The following is a 16,752-nucleotide window of genomic DNA, read 5'->3' as shown; positions in this document are numbered from 1 at the left end:
CAGAAGAATTTAACACCTCACAACACCTCGTAGACACAAAAAGTCTGAAGACACAGATGATGTGAACAGTAGCATTAATTACGTAACCTAACTGGTATTAGAGAACAAATTCACCCATTTTGGAGTATGTATTCTTTTCAAGTAAATGTGGAACCTTCACCAAGACAGACCATACACATGACACATACTGGGTCATATGAAATTTTTTTTTTTTTTTTGAAGATTTATTTATTTGACAGACAGAGATCGCAAGTAGGCAGAGAAACAGGCAGAGAGACAGGGGGAAGCAGGCTCCCAGCTGAGCCCAGAACCCAATGCGGGGCTCCATCTCAGGACCCTGAGATCATACCTAAGCCGAAGGCAGAGGCTTTAACACACTGAGCCACCCAGGCGCCCTTGTATGAGAAGTCTCGATAAAACTAAAAATACTGAAATCATATTCTCTAACTTTGATGGAATTAAAGTGCCAATCCATAACTATGAGATATTTAGGGAGAAAACAGACACCGGCTAATTAGGCAATATGCTTCTAAATAATCAACCCATGGGTCAAAGAATTCGCAAGGAAATTAGGAAATATTTACAACTGAATGATAATGAAAATACAACATATTAAAAATTCTGAAATGCAGCTCAAGTAGTACAAGAAATATATGTTAACTTCAAACACTTCTACTAGAAAGAAGTCTAAAATCATGACCTATGGCCTACCTTAAGCTACAGAAAAAAAAGAGCAAAATGAATCCACACTAAGTAGAAGGAAGCTAATAATAAAGAGCAGAAATGAACAAAACTGAAAAAGTTGAGAAAAATTAACAAAGCCAGAAGCTGGTTTTTGAAAATCAGATCAACAAAACCGACAAACCCTTGGGAGATTGACTGGGGAAAGGAAAAGCAAAACCACCAGCCCCAGGACGAAAAAGCAGTTATTACACAGCTCCCACAGATGTTAAAAGAGGAAGGAGGGACTTCTAGGAATAGCACATGTTCTGTATGTTGCATGGATTATATGTTGTGTTCTTACAATGAAGCTATGGAAAATGTTATTAAAATCATGAGGAAAAAAATCACGAGAGATGTATTGAACATACTGTATGTACTGATTGAAAAAAAAAATTCACATATAAGTAGAGCCGTGCTTTCCTGACCTGATATTAAAGGGTCAACTGCGTAACTTACCTGAATGACAGGTAAGTTGAAATAAATAATCTGAACAGTTCTGTATTTATTAAACTAAATCTTTATAAAAAATCATCCCACAAAGAACACTGCAGGCCCAGATGATGTCACACATTAATTCTATAAACACAATAATGAAAAAAGAGGATGATCACAACTGGGTTATTAAAAAGTCAGCTTTATTATTGACAGGAATAATGGGCAGGAGTCAACATTCTGCAGGTTACAAACGCCAGACTACGAAGACACAGGAAACCAGCTCCGATGAAATTCATTTCTTCTTCCCCTTCGAAGGTTTGGCGAACAGAGCTGGGTCGATCTGGTCCCTCGACAGGCCCCTGACAGAGAAGAGCCGAGCGGCGCGCTCCTGCAGGGTGCCCCCGCATTTCAGTCCCAGGGCCATGAGCTCACACTTGAGCCTGTCCAAACCCAGCGCCTCCAGCTCTGCCGTGGAGCCAAAGGCCAGCAAATCAAGAGTTTGCTGACCAGTATGCTGAGGGGGAAAAAGGAAAATATTCAAAACAGACTCCTCCCAATCATGAGGGGCACCTGGGGGCTCAGTGGGTTAAGCATCTGCCTTCGCTCAGGTGACGATCCGGGGGTCCTAGGATCAAGTGCCATGTCGGACTCCCTGCTCCGCAGGTACATCACACCTGTTTAGCGCTCATACGGGACATCTACCTCAATTCAGATATTAAAATTTGATCAACGTGCTTAAAACTCTTAAAGTATGGAACCAATGACGCCACCTAGTGGCAAAAAGATACACATTCCAGAGTTTAAGAAAAACAGACTTTTTGGGGGGACTGCGGCGAGGTTCACCCTCATCTGTACTTCTGGTTGGGAAACAAACCTTCCCACTCAGCAGCTGATGGGGAAAAGCTCATTTTCATGGTAAGGACTTCCTGAGGAACTGGCCACCAAGCTGCCCTGGCTCTGGACGTGGACCCCCAAACGACTTACCGTGCTTCCTGATGGGCCTCCCTCCAGTCCGGCAGTGGGCACGCTTCCCCCGGTCTCTCCAGGTGTGGCCTCAGTGGCTCTGGCCCCATCAGCCGCCTCCTCCGGCTCCAGCTCCGGCTTCTCGGTCAGTCCAGCCTCTGTAGCCTCCTCTTCTGTGGGCTCTCTGCCCTCTGCGCCCCCCTCCTCCTCCCGGCTTTCCTTTGTTTCTGTGGCTACTGTCCTGTCCTCACACCCCTCAACAGACGTCTGTCCCAATTTGGCACACACAGCTGAGGAGACAGCGTGCCCTGAGCCTGTCCCTGGGGCTGATAGAGGCTCCGGGGACCAAAAGGCCACGCTGACCGTGCCCGTCCCTGGATGGCGGTGGGGAGACCTGGCTGCTGGCTCCGCACCATCAAGGCTGTTGTCTGCAGCATGCAAACTTGTGCCTGAAGTACTAGGACCTTCCTCCTGATCATCATCCGAGGTCTCCGAGCTGGACTCCTCTGCCGTCTCCAGTCCTTCCATGCCCAACCTGCCAGGAACAGCAGAAAGATTTAACACTGTTCTCAGCTTCTCTGCCAGACAGAGTTACCGTGTGTCCAGGTAACAGTGTCCGTCAGGATCAAAGTATCTGCTCGCTTGAGATTGATAGTAGCTAAGTTTCAGAGAAAGATCTTCAGAGGTATAAACGAAGAAAAAATTCAATGAGCCTGGAACCAACCATCCCAAAGATCCAAGAGGGGATCCTCTTTTAAGCTGTGAATCTTTTTTTTCCTTTCCAGATTTTATTTATTTGAGGGAGTGCACAAGCAGGGGGAAAGGGAGAAGCAGACACCCTGCTGAGCAGGGAGCCCAATGAAGAATTCTATCACAGGACCCTGTGGTCATGACTTGAAGACGCTTCACCAACTAAGCCACCCAGGTGTCCCTACAGATGTGAATTTTTTAAAACAAAATTGATTTTGCCTAAAGCTTTTTTCCCTTCTTGTACAAATCTCAAATGATTAGAAATGTAGATAAAATAACAGAGTTAAAAGAAAAACCTATGTTTTATTCATAATCCCCCCAAACTGTAAACTACCCAAACTATCAACAGAATGGAGAGACGCAACAATACGTGGCAACAAAAGGGAACGAACCACTGATACACGTGACACCAGCCGTGGATTTCAAAAGCACTGTGCTAAGGGAGAGACTCCAGACACAGAGGGCTGCAGAACATTCTGGAAAAGACAGAACCATCAGAAAAAACCACCACACCGGCATCAGCACTAGGCCAGGATGGCATAAGGAAACAGGAATTAACCACAAAAGGGCACATGGGCAATCTTTGGGGAAATGAAAACATTCTATATCTTGGTTAAGTGACTGTATTTCTCAAAACCCACAGGCCTACTCAATGAAAAGATGAATTTTAGTGCATGTAAAAATGCACCTCAGGGGCGCCTGGGTGGCTCAGTGGTTAAGCCTCTGCTTTCAGCTCAGGTCATGATCTCAGGGTCCTGGGATGGAGCCCCCCATCAGGCTCTCTGCTCAGCAGGGAGCCTGCTCCCCGCTCTCTCTCTCTGCCTGCTGCTCTGCCTAGTTCTGATCTCTGTCAAATAAATAAATAAAATCTTAAAAACAAAAAAAAACAAAACTGCACCTTAAAAAACCTGATTCAAGAGGCACCTGGGTGGCTCAGTGGATTAAAGCCTCTGCCTTTGGCTCAGGTCATGATCTTAGGGTGCTGGGATCGAGCCCCGCATCGGGCTCTCGGCTCAGCTTGCTCTCTCTCTCTCTCCCTGCCTCTCTGCCTACTTGTGATCTCTGTCAAATAAATAAAATCTTTAAAAAAAAAAAAAAAACCCAAACCTGATTCAACCCCCCCACCACTTCCCCACACAATCCCACTACCTTCACTCACAAGAACACTTAATTCCTATTTCACAAAGAACACCCAAGATTCTATGCTGGACTCACACAGTTATGTGACCTTTAATCAATAATTCTCTTTCTGCCCCCAAAGAGGAGGCCAACGAGGAACCAAGATGCGTCTGGACCTCACTTTCTAGAACCTGGCCCAAGGAAGGTGAGCTTACACCAAGAGTACCGAGTGGAAAGGGTGGGAGCACCACCAGCAGGATGGACAAGACAAGGCGCCCTTGTGTTCGTCAGCTACAAGTGCAGACCTGGCCGCAGACCTCAGAAACAACTGTGAAAAACCACAGAGAAAACAGAACAATCTGGAAAGTACAGCTGGGACTTCCACCTAGAATTTCTGAAAGTTAACTCTTTCAGCACCAAATAGTCATTCAAATATAAAGTGATTCCTATGTGATTTTTCACTAAGGAAAACCTGTCCTTTAGCCCCCATTTCCAGCCCACGAGGCAGAAACCACGAGGAGCATGTGCAGTGTGACTGTGTGGACCCCTGGGAACTGACACACTCTGGAAAGCTCCAAGCGCCCAGCAAACCTTACTTTAAAGAGGGTTTACAGCAGACAGGCAAGAGGAAACGCTGTCCAGCCACACTGGGCTGAAAACAAAGCACACTTACCAGAAGCACTTCCTTTTCCCTGCACTGGCTCCTCGGTCTGTTTTCGCCCGCTTGGGTCTTTTCCGACTCTCGCCGATCTCAGCCGAGACCATCTTGCTGGAGGCAGCCTGCATACCTAACCAAAACAGCCCCAACTCAGTTATGCTCTCAGAAGCGGGTACAACTGAAGACATGCTAAACAGCACGGACGACAGAAGCAGACGCGTTGCAACCTAAAGCTCGAGTTTTTAAATTTGCTAACATTCCAAAATTTAACACGGCTTAAATGAGATACAACTCAAATTCACACAGAGCATTCTGGCTCTGGAATCAGGTTAGGAAAACAGCAACAGCCAATCTGCAGCTCTGAGACTGACGGGGGCGTCCCGGGCCCCCTGGGCCAGGATGCTCCATCATCCCCTGCCACTCGCTGCTTGTACAGCATGACGTCATAACCTTCTGATTGAGAAGATTCCTTCTTATTCAGCTGAACGCACAAGAGCCCTAGCATACTTTGGGAGCTAAAAAAAAATAATAAAAGTTACTCATTCTGATTAAAAAACCATTAAAAAAAAGGGGGCCTACAACTAGAAGCAAGTACATCGAAGTCTAAACACTTGCTGAGGACATGGAGTACCCACCGAGCACAAGTGTTCTCACCTGGGGTCTGTGGCCCTCACAATTCAGGAGCCAAGTACCTCACACACTGTATGTGTGCCCTTTTTTGTTTCTAGAGTATAAGGCGTACTGTTTATTACTATTTTTACTTTGAAGACTCTACTTATTCTAGAGAGCACGCACGTGTGCACAGGGGTGGAGCAGAGGACAAGGGACAGGCAGACTCTCCTCACTTTCTCACTCTCACCTTTGAGTACGGAGTCCTCCAGGCGCTCCGCCATCTCGTGACACTGCTGCTGGTACGCGGGGCTGGCGAAGCAATGCCTGGGCTCTGCCAGCTTCCGCTGCAGCCGCTCCAGGCGCTTCTGCTCCTTCTCGGCCTCCCGCTCCGCCTGCTGTCGCACCCACTCGGCCATGCTAGGATGGGCGAAAGAGATGGGGCCGACCGGCTGGATCACACCCATGCCTGCTGATCCATGAAGAGCCCCCACCCCCAACCAAATGTGTATGGTCCCTGGCCTGCTGGGATCCTCCCTCAGAAAGACAGGCCGGGCTCACCACCAGCACACTGGGAGGGATCCCCTACAACCCAACGGGAGTTACTAAACAACAGAAAGAGCTAAGGATGAGAATGACCAGTGAGAGTGCTCATGCTTCAATGCCGTAGCTGGACACACGTGGCATGTGGACAACCACCAGTGGCAGGAACGTGCATTGCGCAGCGGGCGGCTTACGCTTTCTCATGGTTGACATCCCGCAGCCTCCTCCCGCTGAGGTCCCGGCAAGCTTCTCGATTGGTTGTCTTCTCAATCTGAGCGCCAAGTGCTCGGAGCATAGATCCAAACCCTGGGCAAATATGTTTGGAAAAAGCAGGTTAAAAAGAGTTCTAGGACAGATAAATGCCAAATCTGCGGAAATGTTATTATAACCAAACATTAAAAATAATCTCTTTGGGGCACCTGGGTAGCTCAGTCGGTTAAGCATCCAATTCATCTCTTTCTCCCTCTGCCCTTCCCTGTGCTTGCACTCTCTCTAAAATAAATACATTCTTTAAAAACAAAACAAAAACTGTGCACTTTTTTCTTTTTTTAAAGAAAAGGACATCAATATTCTGCCCAGGCATCAAAGACAAAAATATTGATAAACCTGGGGCGCCTGGGTGGCTCAGTGGGTTAAAGCCTCTGCTTTCGGCTCAGGTCATGATCTCAGGGTCCTGGGATCGAGCCCCACATCGGGCTCCCTGCTCAGCAGGGAGCCTGCTTCCCCCCCTCTCTCTGCCTGCCTCTCTACCTACTTGTGATCTCTATCAAATAAATAAATAAAAATCTTTAAAAATATATATATATATATTGATAAACCTGATTCAACCTCATGCCTTTCGCCCTCCCTCTTGTATTTCTGAAATACTGTATCTGCACTGGGATTTTTTTTTTTTCAAGATTTTATTTTTTTGAGAGATAGCACGAATGGGTGGGTGGGAGGGCAGAGGGGGAGGGAAGAACAGACTCCACACTGGGCAGGGAGCCCAACGCAGGGCTCGATCCCAGAACCCTGGGATCATGACCTGAGCCACAGACAGACACTTATCCGACTGAGCCCCATAGGCACCCCCGACTGGGATATTTTGGAGGGGCTTTACCCAGAGCCACAGATCTCAAGATTCCCAGATTAATAACTTAAACATTTTTATGGTGAGATTTTACAGTGAGTTTCAAAGGAAAATTTTAAGGTGTCCCCAGCTGATACGATAAACTTCATTCTTATTGACACGATTTCAAACAGCAGGATGATTATAATATGAGACGCCAGCCAGCTCTCTGAAAACCAAACTAAATCACTGTGGATTCTGAGAAAGCTTTGGGATGACACACCAGAGCATTGGGAAAAATACCCAGAACTGCCCATATTCCATTTTTCCTTTTCGTTTCTCTTCTCTATTCTTAGATGTGTTCATACAAAGACCCAAATCTACCCCATCTGTAAACGGCTATATTCCACAGGCTGACTTTAGTCCCCCTTCAGAACTATAATGACCAGACAAAATCTTGCTAAAAAGCAGGAGTGGGCACTTGGGTGACTCAGTTGTTAAGCATCTGCCTTCGGCTCAGGTCACAATCTCAGGGTGTTGGGATCAAGCCCGGCATTGGGCTCCCTGCTCAGCAGGGAGTCTGCTTCTCCCTCTGCCACTCCCCCTGCTTGTGTTCTCTCTCTCACTAACTCACTCTCTCTGTCAAATAAATAAATAAATAAATAGCAGGAGATTTAACTGTTTTAACACTCTTCCTTCAGCAAATTGGACAGAGTAATGACTGTCTCTCTTTATCCAATCTCCCTCAAAGTTTTGGCCTAAGAGCTATCCTGCTGGTCAGGGTAGAAATTAATACTCAGACAATACATTCCTCAAAAATAATAAAAGAGAAAATACTCAAAACTAGGAAACTGAATAAAGGATTTCATAAGGCAAAATAAAACTGGCACACACCAGGGGCCTGCCCCGGGCTAGAGACTGCAGTCGTGACACACGGAAGCAGCCGACAGGTGTGTCCTACCTCCTTTTCCACCACGGAGCCTGGGTTCCAGACTATACACAGCACCATGCCTCACTCCGTCACTGGCGTCCACGAGGGAGCCGTCGCACTTCACGAAGAAGCATTCCTCTGGGACACCCTAGAGACAAGTTTGGGGTTTTAGAATGAGACAACGCAAGTTTCCTCCAGGAAAGGACCTAGCCCATTTTGTTTTTATTACTCAGGTTATAAGCACAGAGCGTGTGTTCCATTAGTATTTGTTGAACTGAAAATCCAAAGGAAAAAAGTCACTTCCTAGGATTTATTCGGGGTATGATGTTTTCCTAACACCTCATCACAATATGTACAAGAACTTGTCTTTTGGGTGAAAGAAAGAACCGCTCTCTTCTCTGATAGGAAATCAGAGTCAAGGTGGAAAACTACACAGGGCTCGGACCCAGTAACTCTGCAAGGCCCTTTTTCTCTTGACTTTTTTTTTAGACAGGTAATATTAAGTTGCACAGGTTCAAAAGTGACAATACACGTTCTGAAAAGTGTAGATATGGACAAGCAGGGAGCGGGAAGGAGATGCCAGTATGGTCTGCCTACACCTACATAAGTGGGAACAGGGTGGAGGGCCAGCTGGTCTTTTCTGTGTATGTCCCCAAGTTACAGCAGAAGTCCAAGTGCCCCCAAACCCACTCTGTAGATTTCAAGACTTCTCAGAGCAAGCGATGAAGAAAAAATATAAAAGGAGATCCACAAACCAACAGAAAGGAAAAATGCATGACTGGTGTCTTCCCGAAGTGGACACAATGAACGTTCGTTCCGGACCACATCCCACGGCATCCCACATCCCGCATCAGTAGGACCTCTCTGTTCCTTCAGCAAGTCCCTCCCATCTGCCAGGTACTTTCAAGTGTTGGGATACTGTAGTGAATCCCACCTCACAGAGCTTACATTCCAGCGGGGAAAGTCAGAGAACGAACAAATGGATGCTACACAATCGCCCTGGCAATAAGCAGGCTAAAGGGGACAGCGTGAGTGGACGGCCACATTGGTCATCTATCTAACACACACAGCCAAGAAAAGCCTCTCTGGTCAAGTAACATTTTAGCAGAGAATGAAGGAAAGGAAGAGAACAAGCCAGTGGCAATCTGGGGGCAGAGCATTCCGGAGGCAAAGGCGGGCAGCAGGAATAAGCCCAGAGTATGCGCCGAACAGCAGCACGGCCAGCGAGGCTGGAAGATGTCTGCTGAAGGAGAAGGGGAAGGGGAAGGCGGTAAAAGCCCTTGTAAGAATGTCGGGTTTTGCTCTGAATAAAGCCGCTGCAGGGCTTCAAACAGATTGAAAGTGGAGTTACAGTCCAAAAGGATCACTCTAGCTGTGAAACTGGAAATAAGACTGGAGAAGCAGAGACGTCAGCAACACAGCTAGGTGAGCAATGAAGGCCATTTGTCTCCCGAGGAGTGGCAGCAGGGGATGAGAAACAGGGGGCGGGGAGTTCCCCCTAAGGCTCTGGAGGTGGGCAGTGAGAGCCACGGAGCAATGAGAGAGGAGTCCAAACATTTGGCTTGACTAACAGGAAACAGAGCTGCCATCTGTTAATAGTGAAAAGCACGTCTGGGGGAGAGCACCAGTCTCATTTTGGACGCATTGGTTTGAAAGGACTAACAGCCACATAGAGATGCTGAGGAACCCAGTGGGGACACAAGTCAACAGTCTGGGGACGAGGTCTGGGCTGGAGATTTCCATTTGGAAGACATCAGCAGGCCGACAGTACTCACCGGCCTGAGAATTGTCCTGCATGAGGACAGGACAAAAATCAGAAGATCCAGTCGTGGCCACTGCACAGCGCAGAGATCAGGGCGACAAGGCAGCAGCACCAAGAGGAACTGGAAGGGAGGCTAGTGAGGTGAACGAGCGGACAGCTGAGCAGAGTGTGCCAAGGACGGAATGCTGGAGTGTGCCCAAGGATGCCAACAGGCCCTGAGAGAGGAGGATGGAAACAGCTCACTGGGTATGGCACCCGTGACAGGAGCTGGTCTGTTGGAGTGACAGGAACAAAAGCCTGACTGGAGTGCATTCTAAAGAAGTTTTCTGTTCAAGGATATTTTCCTTTCTTTCTTTTTTTTTTTTTTTAAGATTTTATTTATTTATTTGACAGAGAGAGATCACAAGTAGGCAGAGAGGCAGGCAGAGAGAGAGGAAGGGAAGCAGGCCCCCTGCTGAGCAGAGAGCCCGATGCAGGACTTGATCCCAGGACCCCGAGATCATGACCTGAGACGAAGGCAGCGGCTTAACCCACTGAGCCACCCAGGCGCCCCAAGGATATTGTCTATAAAGAACACCAGAGAGGGGCGCCTGGGTGGCTCAGTAGGTTGGGCCTCTGCCTTCGGCTCGGGTCATGATCTCCGGGTGCTGGGATTGAGCCCTGCATCGGGCTTTCAGCTCAGAGGGGAGCCTGCTCCCCCCTCATCTCTGCCTGCCTCTCTGCCTACTTGTGATCTCTGTCAAATAAGTGGAATCTTTAAAACAAACAAACAAACAAACAAAAGAAAACAACAGAGAAAAGCAGGTGACAGCTGAGAGGCAGGTGGGCTCAAGTTTGCGCCCCGGTAGGAATGATCCAGGAAAAAGGGAAGACGCAGGGAAATGCAGTAGAGAGAGAACCAACGTCAAATAAGGTAAGAGGAGACAGGGTACTGGGCCAAGTGGAAGCTAACTGCAACTCATCTGTAAAATCATGACTGTTCATCCACAGTAATGGAAAAAGAGAAGGCAGAATGTACGGCAACAAGGTAGGGGCAATGGTGTGAGGATGAGGAGGGTCCCTCTTGACTGCTATACTTTCTCACTGAATACAAAGTATGGGCCTCTGGATGGGAGAAGTACTGGAGACTTAAAGAGAGGAGGTCGGAGAGTCATGTAGGAGAGTGAGCGCGATGAACTCCGCACGGCTTCCCAAGCTTTTCACCTCATGGTGTACAGAAAACACATCCAGTGACACAGGGAAATAAGTAAAGCTGCTGAGGTACCCCCAGATTCTGCCCCATGCTGGAGAGTTGCAGGAATCAGTATTCTCAGCAGTCCTCCACCCCAGGGGAAGGCCACTCTGGGCTAGCAGGGAAGCACAACCCAGTGCTAGCAGGACAGAGGAGCGAAGGAGCTCAGGTTATATGCAGTGATGTGATCAACAGGAAAGACTACTCTTGTCTGTAAAATGCTGTCCACCTTTAACAGTTGTACAGATTAAATGAGGTGTGCAATATACCTTGTATTTGCTTTACGTTTATGAATGAAAAGCCACTTTAGTTCATCTTAATATTTTCTGGATCTAGTGGGTACGTGTTTCTAAATAACTTTAATATCTTAATAACTTTAATATAATTTAATAATAATATCTTAAAAGACATTAATGTGAAGGCAGAAGGATTATATACATCGTACTCCATTTCCAAACACAACTGCTTGTTAAACAAGACAACTTATCAACAAAATTGCATTTTCTACTTAAGATTATTATCATTAATCCCTAGTAGGTTGGGACACCTCGGTAGCTCAGTTGATTAAGCCAATGCCTTTGGCTCAAGTCAAGATCCCAGGGTCCTGGGATCAAGTCCCGCATGGGGCTCCTTGCTCAGTGGGGAGCCTGCTTCTCCCTCTGCCTGCTCTGCCTGCCGCTCCCCGTTTGTGCACTTGCTCTCTCTGACAAATAAAATCTTAAAAAAAAAAAAAAAATCACTAGTAGGGACAAAGGAAATTTAGAATCAATTTAAGGGTCTTTTGACCATCTGTGTTTTATAAAGTACTTCAAGCACAAAATATTGTGCGTCTTAGGCCAATCAGCTTAAAGCAACCAGAGACAAATGTGTAATTCACCAATGTCAAATGGTCAAATGTACTGACTCACTCACTGCAAGGGGTTGGGGTGGAGGGGGGCTGCACACAAGAGGAAAAAACAATTATTATAGGATGTAGTGCAAGGGTGAGTTTAGAGGAAATTTAAACGAAAATGTTCTGAGAGGCTCAAAACAAAATAGAACTGTGCATAAAGGAGACAACATCGGGTCTAGACTGTGAAGTAGATTGGATCCAGACCCCCATTTCCTTGGAAACCACAGAGTTAAGATAAACACAGAATGCTGTGTTCACAAACTCCTAATCTGAAGGTCTGCACCTGGGCTGGAAATCATGTGTGCTTTCTCTATATCAAAGCAACTTCAGAGTCTCAAGGCAAGAGTGGGATGCTTCATTCTCACTGATAAAATTTCAAACAGCAAAGTGTCTTGTAGTCTATAATTTTGGAGATCAAGGTTTCTTAGTGAATCAGAAAGCAGCAGACTTCCAAGGGAGTCATTATGACATTTTACAACCATGTCCTCGGGAAAAATACTGTTTCCTATTAACTCTGCAGCTGGTTTTATCTGTGTCTGTTATCCTAGCCTGAAGAACAGGACAGATTTTTACTTTTTCAGTGGACACGAACACTGACCTCATCCTGTGTCTGAATAATTTTGTTTCAGAAAACACAGATGTGAACTTGAGCTATTTTAATTTCTCCCAGTATCTCTTCGAATGACCTTTAAAAAGTTTCTTGCTGGGGCGCCTGGGTGGCTCAGTGGGTTAAAGCCTCTGCCTTCGGCTCAGGTCATGATCCCAGGGTCCTGGGATCGAGCCCCACATCGGGCTCTCTGCTCCATGGAAAGCCTGCTTCCTCCTCTCTCTGCCTGCCTCCCTGCCTACTTGTGATCTCTCTCTCTGTCAAATAAATAAATAAAATCTTTAAAAATAAATAAATAAATAAATAGAAAGTTTCTTGCTTCTGGGGACGCCTGGGTGGCTCAGTTGGTTAAGCAGCTGCCTTCAGCTCAGGTCATGATCCCAGCATCCTGGGATAGAGTCCCACATCCGGCTCCTTGCTCCGCAGGGAGCCTGCTTCTCCCTCTGACTCTGCCTGCCACTCTGTCTGCCTTGTGCTCGCTCTTGCTCGCTCTCTCTCTGACAAATAAATAAATAAAATCTCTAAAAAAAAAAAAAAAGTTTCTTGCTTCTGTTCATATACGTTATGGTCCAACTTCTTGAGGACCTGACAGAATCATCCATTTATATTTCTTCCTTCCTATTTAAAATTATTTTTTCTAATACTCTCATAATTAAGATCCTACTTTTCCAGTCATTTTGGATCAATTGTCATGAGATAAGGATTATTTTCAGACATATTATTTTGAAAGATATTTCCCCACCTAGAGGATCAAAAACAGTTCTGACAGTTTTTAGACTTGACTGGAATGTATGTAGAAAAACAATGGAGAGGATGAAAACCCACAGTATTTGCAAAGACACGTTGCTTTTTCATGGAACCGGTCCAAATTAAGATTCGGTATGGACAGCAGTGTTAATGTGTATGAAGCCTATAAATAACAACGAGAAAAAAAACAGCCTAGGGAAAAACAAATGAAGTGAGGTTATAAAAAAAACAAACTACTAGATCAAGGGCCGAAATTAAAATTAGACTTAGAGAGACCACCAAATTATTTAGAAAACCGAACAGGTTTAATGTCTCACAGCTGGGAGAAGCTCGCTTTCTTGACAATTCCGTAAACCAACATGTATGTCCTTGACAGTTTTTCAAAAATATGCACGGACAAATTGACCATCGGAGGATCAATGGAAAGATCTAAACGACAGACCCCAAGAACCCACGCCCTCCACAAGACACGTGTGTGAGTGCTCAGCCCCGACCAGAGACCAGATTAGCCCTGCCCAACAATCCTCTGGCTTTGGTCTGGATATGAAAATACTCCTCTACGTTGGAGCTGACGGGGCTGTGCCGTGAACAATATGCCCATCACCGAACCAGGATGAATGCAAGGGAAACCTAAAGAAATGTGCCCTAAAGTCATCTGGAGCAACTGCCTCATTTGAGCACGAAGAAACAACGCCAAAGGTTTCTGTTCGTCTACACTGATGGCGGGACTGAGCGCCTGTGAGCCGAGGGGTTGTTCCCCCTTCTGTAGGGACACAACAAAACCACCGCCACCCCAAAACAAAAACAAAGCAAGTCCTCAGTAGCAGTCTGAAACACCTTAAAACTGGGGAGCCCCCAGTCTCAAAAACTGAAAACCCTAAGGAAGAGACGCGCCCCGACCGCCCTCTCCCCACCCAATCCTGCCCTTGTCCGCCTTCCTGTCTCCCTTCCTTCCAGGAAGCGCGAAGCTCACCCGATCGTGGCAGTGCCGGCGGATCAAATCTCGTACGGAACACCGGGCCGACGCACACCACACAGCCTCGCACCCGAAGCCCGGGCCGCGAACCCACACCAGCGGCGATGCCTCCGCCATTTCAGCGAGCTCCCGGACCTCCAGGTCCTGGGAACAGGGCGCCGCCGCTCGCCCGGCGCGTCTAGATGGCGTCACGGGGCGCCCTTCGCCCCACCTCCACATCCTCCGCTTGCCCCGCCCCTCCCCTGGGCCAGTCACGTGAGCTAGGCCAGACGCAGAGCCGCGCTGGCGGGGGAAGGGAACAGGAAGGGCCTGGAGGAGGCCGATAAGGCGGCCCCGGGCTAGGGCGAGGCGTTGCTAGGAGACGTTGCTAGGGCGGGGCTCGGGGGACTACGTATAAAAGGCTGGCGCGGGGTCAGGCTGCCAGCGTTCTGGCCGGGAGCGATAAAGCGGAGGCGTGGCGCCGCCCAGCGGGCTCGGACTGAGTACCCGGCGCGCTATGGCTATTTTTGGGTCGCGGGGGGCCAGGGCGGGAGGAGGCGTTCCAGTCCCGGAAGCGGTGGGGGCGGCGTCTTCGGCCACGGAGGCCCCCCTCCCCTCCCCTCCCCTCCCCTCCCCTCCCCTCCCCTCCCCTCCCCTTCCCTCCCCTCCCCTCCCCTCCCCTCCCTAGGGGCCCGGTAGAGGCGGCGGGGGCTCCCCGGTGGCCAGGCGCGCTCCTCCTCCGTTTCTGCCGGCCGCGCGCCGTGCCTTCTTCCTTCGTCCTGCTGGCACGGTGGGTAGGATGCTTGGGGCGCAGGGCCATCGGGGGGCCGGCACGCAGCCCCCACCCTCGGAGGAAGGTCCCTGGTCCGGGAAAGTCCACGGAGGCCCCGAGGTCACTTCGCTGTGGCAGCAGGAACACGATTGGAGAGCCACAGCCTGTGATTAGGGATTCCGACTGTTGTCTTCGCCTCGCTCGTCCTGCAGGGAGATGGGGAAGAAAGGGCCTTGGTGGGGCTTCCGGTGGCGCCAGAAAAGCTACCCCAGATGCTGAAGTCGGCGGGTCTAGAGCGCAGCGTTTTGCAGAGTGGCTCTCGCGGGGACCCAGGATGGAGTCCATGGGTACCTCACCAAGTCTGGACGGGCATTCCGGACCCTGGGCAGCTCGCGCCGCTCTGCACTCTCCTCCCCGCTCTCCGTCTTTACTGTGCCTGAACTAGCCACCTTCAAAGATCCAAGCCCCAAGACTCTTTGTTTATTCATGAGTTCTTCTTTCTTGGGATTAAAAAGGGGAGGGCTATTTCAAAGGTCTGGGGTCGTCTTCTCCTATCAGTAACCAGACAAAAGAACAGTTTAGCTTTACACCACGTTTTTGCTTCGGTAATTTGTACCTGGAAGATTAATTAGTCGTTTTTAGGAAGGAAAATCCACGTCATTTATTACTAGCATTGTATCTTATCCTTCTGAAACCCCACATCTGAATGAAATTGTTCACACTACTCTTTGTTGGATTTAAATTCCTAGAATTGAAAAAATTCTAATCATTGAATAGGCATTGCCATTTTAAAAATATGAAATAGAAAGTGTTATTAACTATTGCCTTTTCAGAGATACGTATTTACTGAGCAATACCTAAGCTGCTCTTAAACCTTCACGCTGAGCATATAGCACCGTAATGTACACCGAGTAGACGTCACATAAGTATTAACTGGGTATTTGCCGATTTACCAAGGTAGTAAGTCAATGATTCCCAATGTATGCCTGAAGAATTTATTTTGCACCAGGATAGCTTTCTATCCTAAGAAAGTGGAATTCAACTTGGATTGGTGGTTTTAAAATTCATGTAAGTAGTCAGGAAACAGGACTGTAATGTCAGGGCTGCGCCCAAGAATACATTGGTAGAGAAAAATCTAGAAATACAGCTGGTTTAGCTAGGTGGCTGAGCGTCTACAGTGGTGTCCGATAGACACTGCTGTGTGGCCAGGCAGGTCAGTGGTTATGGAAAAGTAGAGATGACTTCTGCCACCCTCTGCAACTCACAGTGGTAGGCAGGCGAGGGACAGGAAGACACATTAGGGTTGGGAACAGTAGGTGGTGACTGGGTGGAGGCCAGTTCCTCTCTTAGCAAAATAGTGTAGCCTTGCCCTAGGCACCGTCTTTGCCGTTCTTTCCAATAAGCCACACTTAGTTCCTGCCCATCTTCTCTGAAAGATTGACTTTAGCTCTACCTTTGCTTTTTTGAGGATCAGTTCCGATGCCAGGAGGACACTGGGAGAGCATCCTGAGATGTGGAATAAATGTTCACTGCCAGGAAATGACAGCTCCTGACAATGTTTGTGTGGTAACCCATGACAGAGGCTCAGTTGAGCCAAAATGTCATGCTGGTCTGCAAGAACAGGAAGCAGTGCTGTCCACTCAGGCAGTTTTTATAAATGACAGCGAGGCTCCCAAACTAGTGAATTTGCCGACTGTATCCTTGTGCGACAGGCAAGTCACACATGTGTGCTTTCAGCCAAGCTCACACACACAGGCAAGGACAGGAGGTCATTAATGCCATCTTTATGACAAAAGACAATGGTACAGCCTGGCTTCTCCCATGCCCCCAATGAGGAAAGGCTATAAACTAAATTGGCAAGTGCTGCCTTAGAGATGGTTCCAGCCCCCGGAACAATGAGGTCAGCTCCTAGGATGGAAAAACAGCTTCTAGTCCACACTGGGTGGTGGATGGTGTGGGAGGTGGAGTGTGGCTGCCAGAGAAGGCAGGGCTCCGCCCTCCTGCTTG

General features: G+C 48.0%; 1 protein-coding gene and 1 long non-coding RNA gene across 2 annotated transcripts; one reads left to right on the top strand and one right to left on the bottom strand.

Moving 5' to 3' along the window:
• Positions 1-1,341: 1,341 nt before the first annotated feature.
• Positions 1,342-14,188, bottom strand: SDE2 (SDE2 telomere maintenance homolog). Its single transcript, XM_059145920.1, has 7 exons — positions 13,992-14,188; positions 7,810-7,927; positions 5,995-6,106; positions 5,508-5,677; positions 4,664-4,778; positions 2,143-2,656; positions 1,342-1,672 (listed from the first exon to the last, which is right to left on the bottom strand). Exons 1-7 carry the CDS (start codon positions 14,109-14,111, stop codon positions 1,451-1,453), a joined length of 1,371 nt encoding a protein of 456 aa, XP_059001903.1. The 5' UTR covers positions 14,112-14,188; the 3' UTR covers positions 1,342-1,450.
• Positions 14,189-14,318: 130 nt separating this feature from the next.
• Positions 14,319-15,277, top strand: LOC131814707 (uncharacterized). The gene is made up of 2 exons (XR_009347423.1): positions 14,319-14,476; positions 14,662-15,277. It is a non-coding gene; the product is annotated as an uncharacterized LOC131814707 (long non-coding RNA).
• The last annotated feature ends 1,475 nt before the right edge of the window (positions 15,278-16,752 follow it).

Source organism: Mustela lutreola, chromosome 14 (assembly GCF_030435805.1).
Source record: "Mustela lutreola isolate mMusLut2 chromosome 14, mMusLut2.pri, whole genome shotgun sequence".
Taxonomy (NCBI): Eukaryota; Metazoa; Chordata; class Mammalia; order Carnivora; family Mustelidae; genus Mustela; species Mustela lutreola.
Note: the sequence above shows the minus strand (reverse complement) of the source record. Positions and strands in the feature narration are given on the sequence as shown.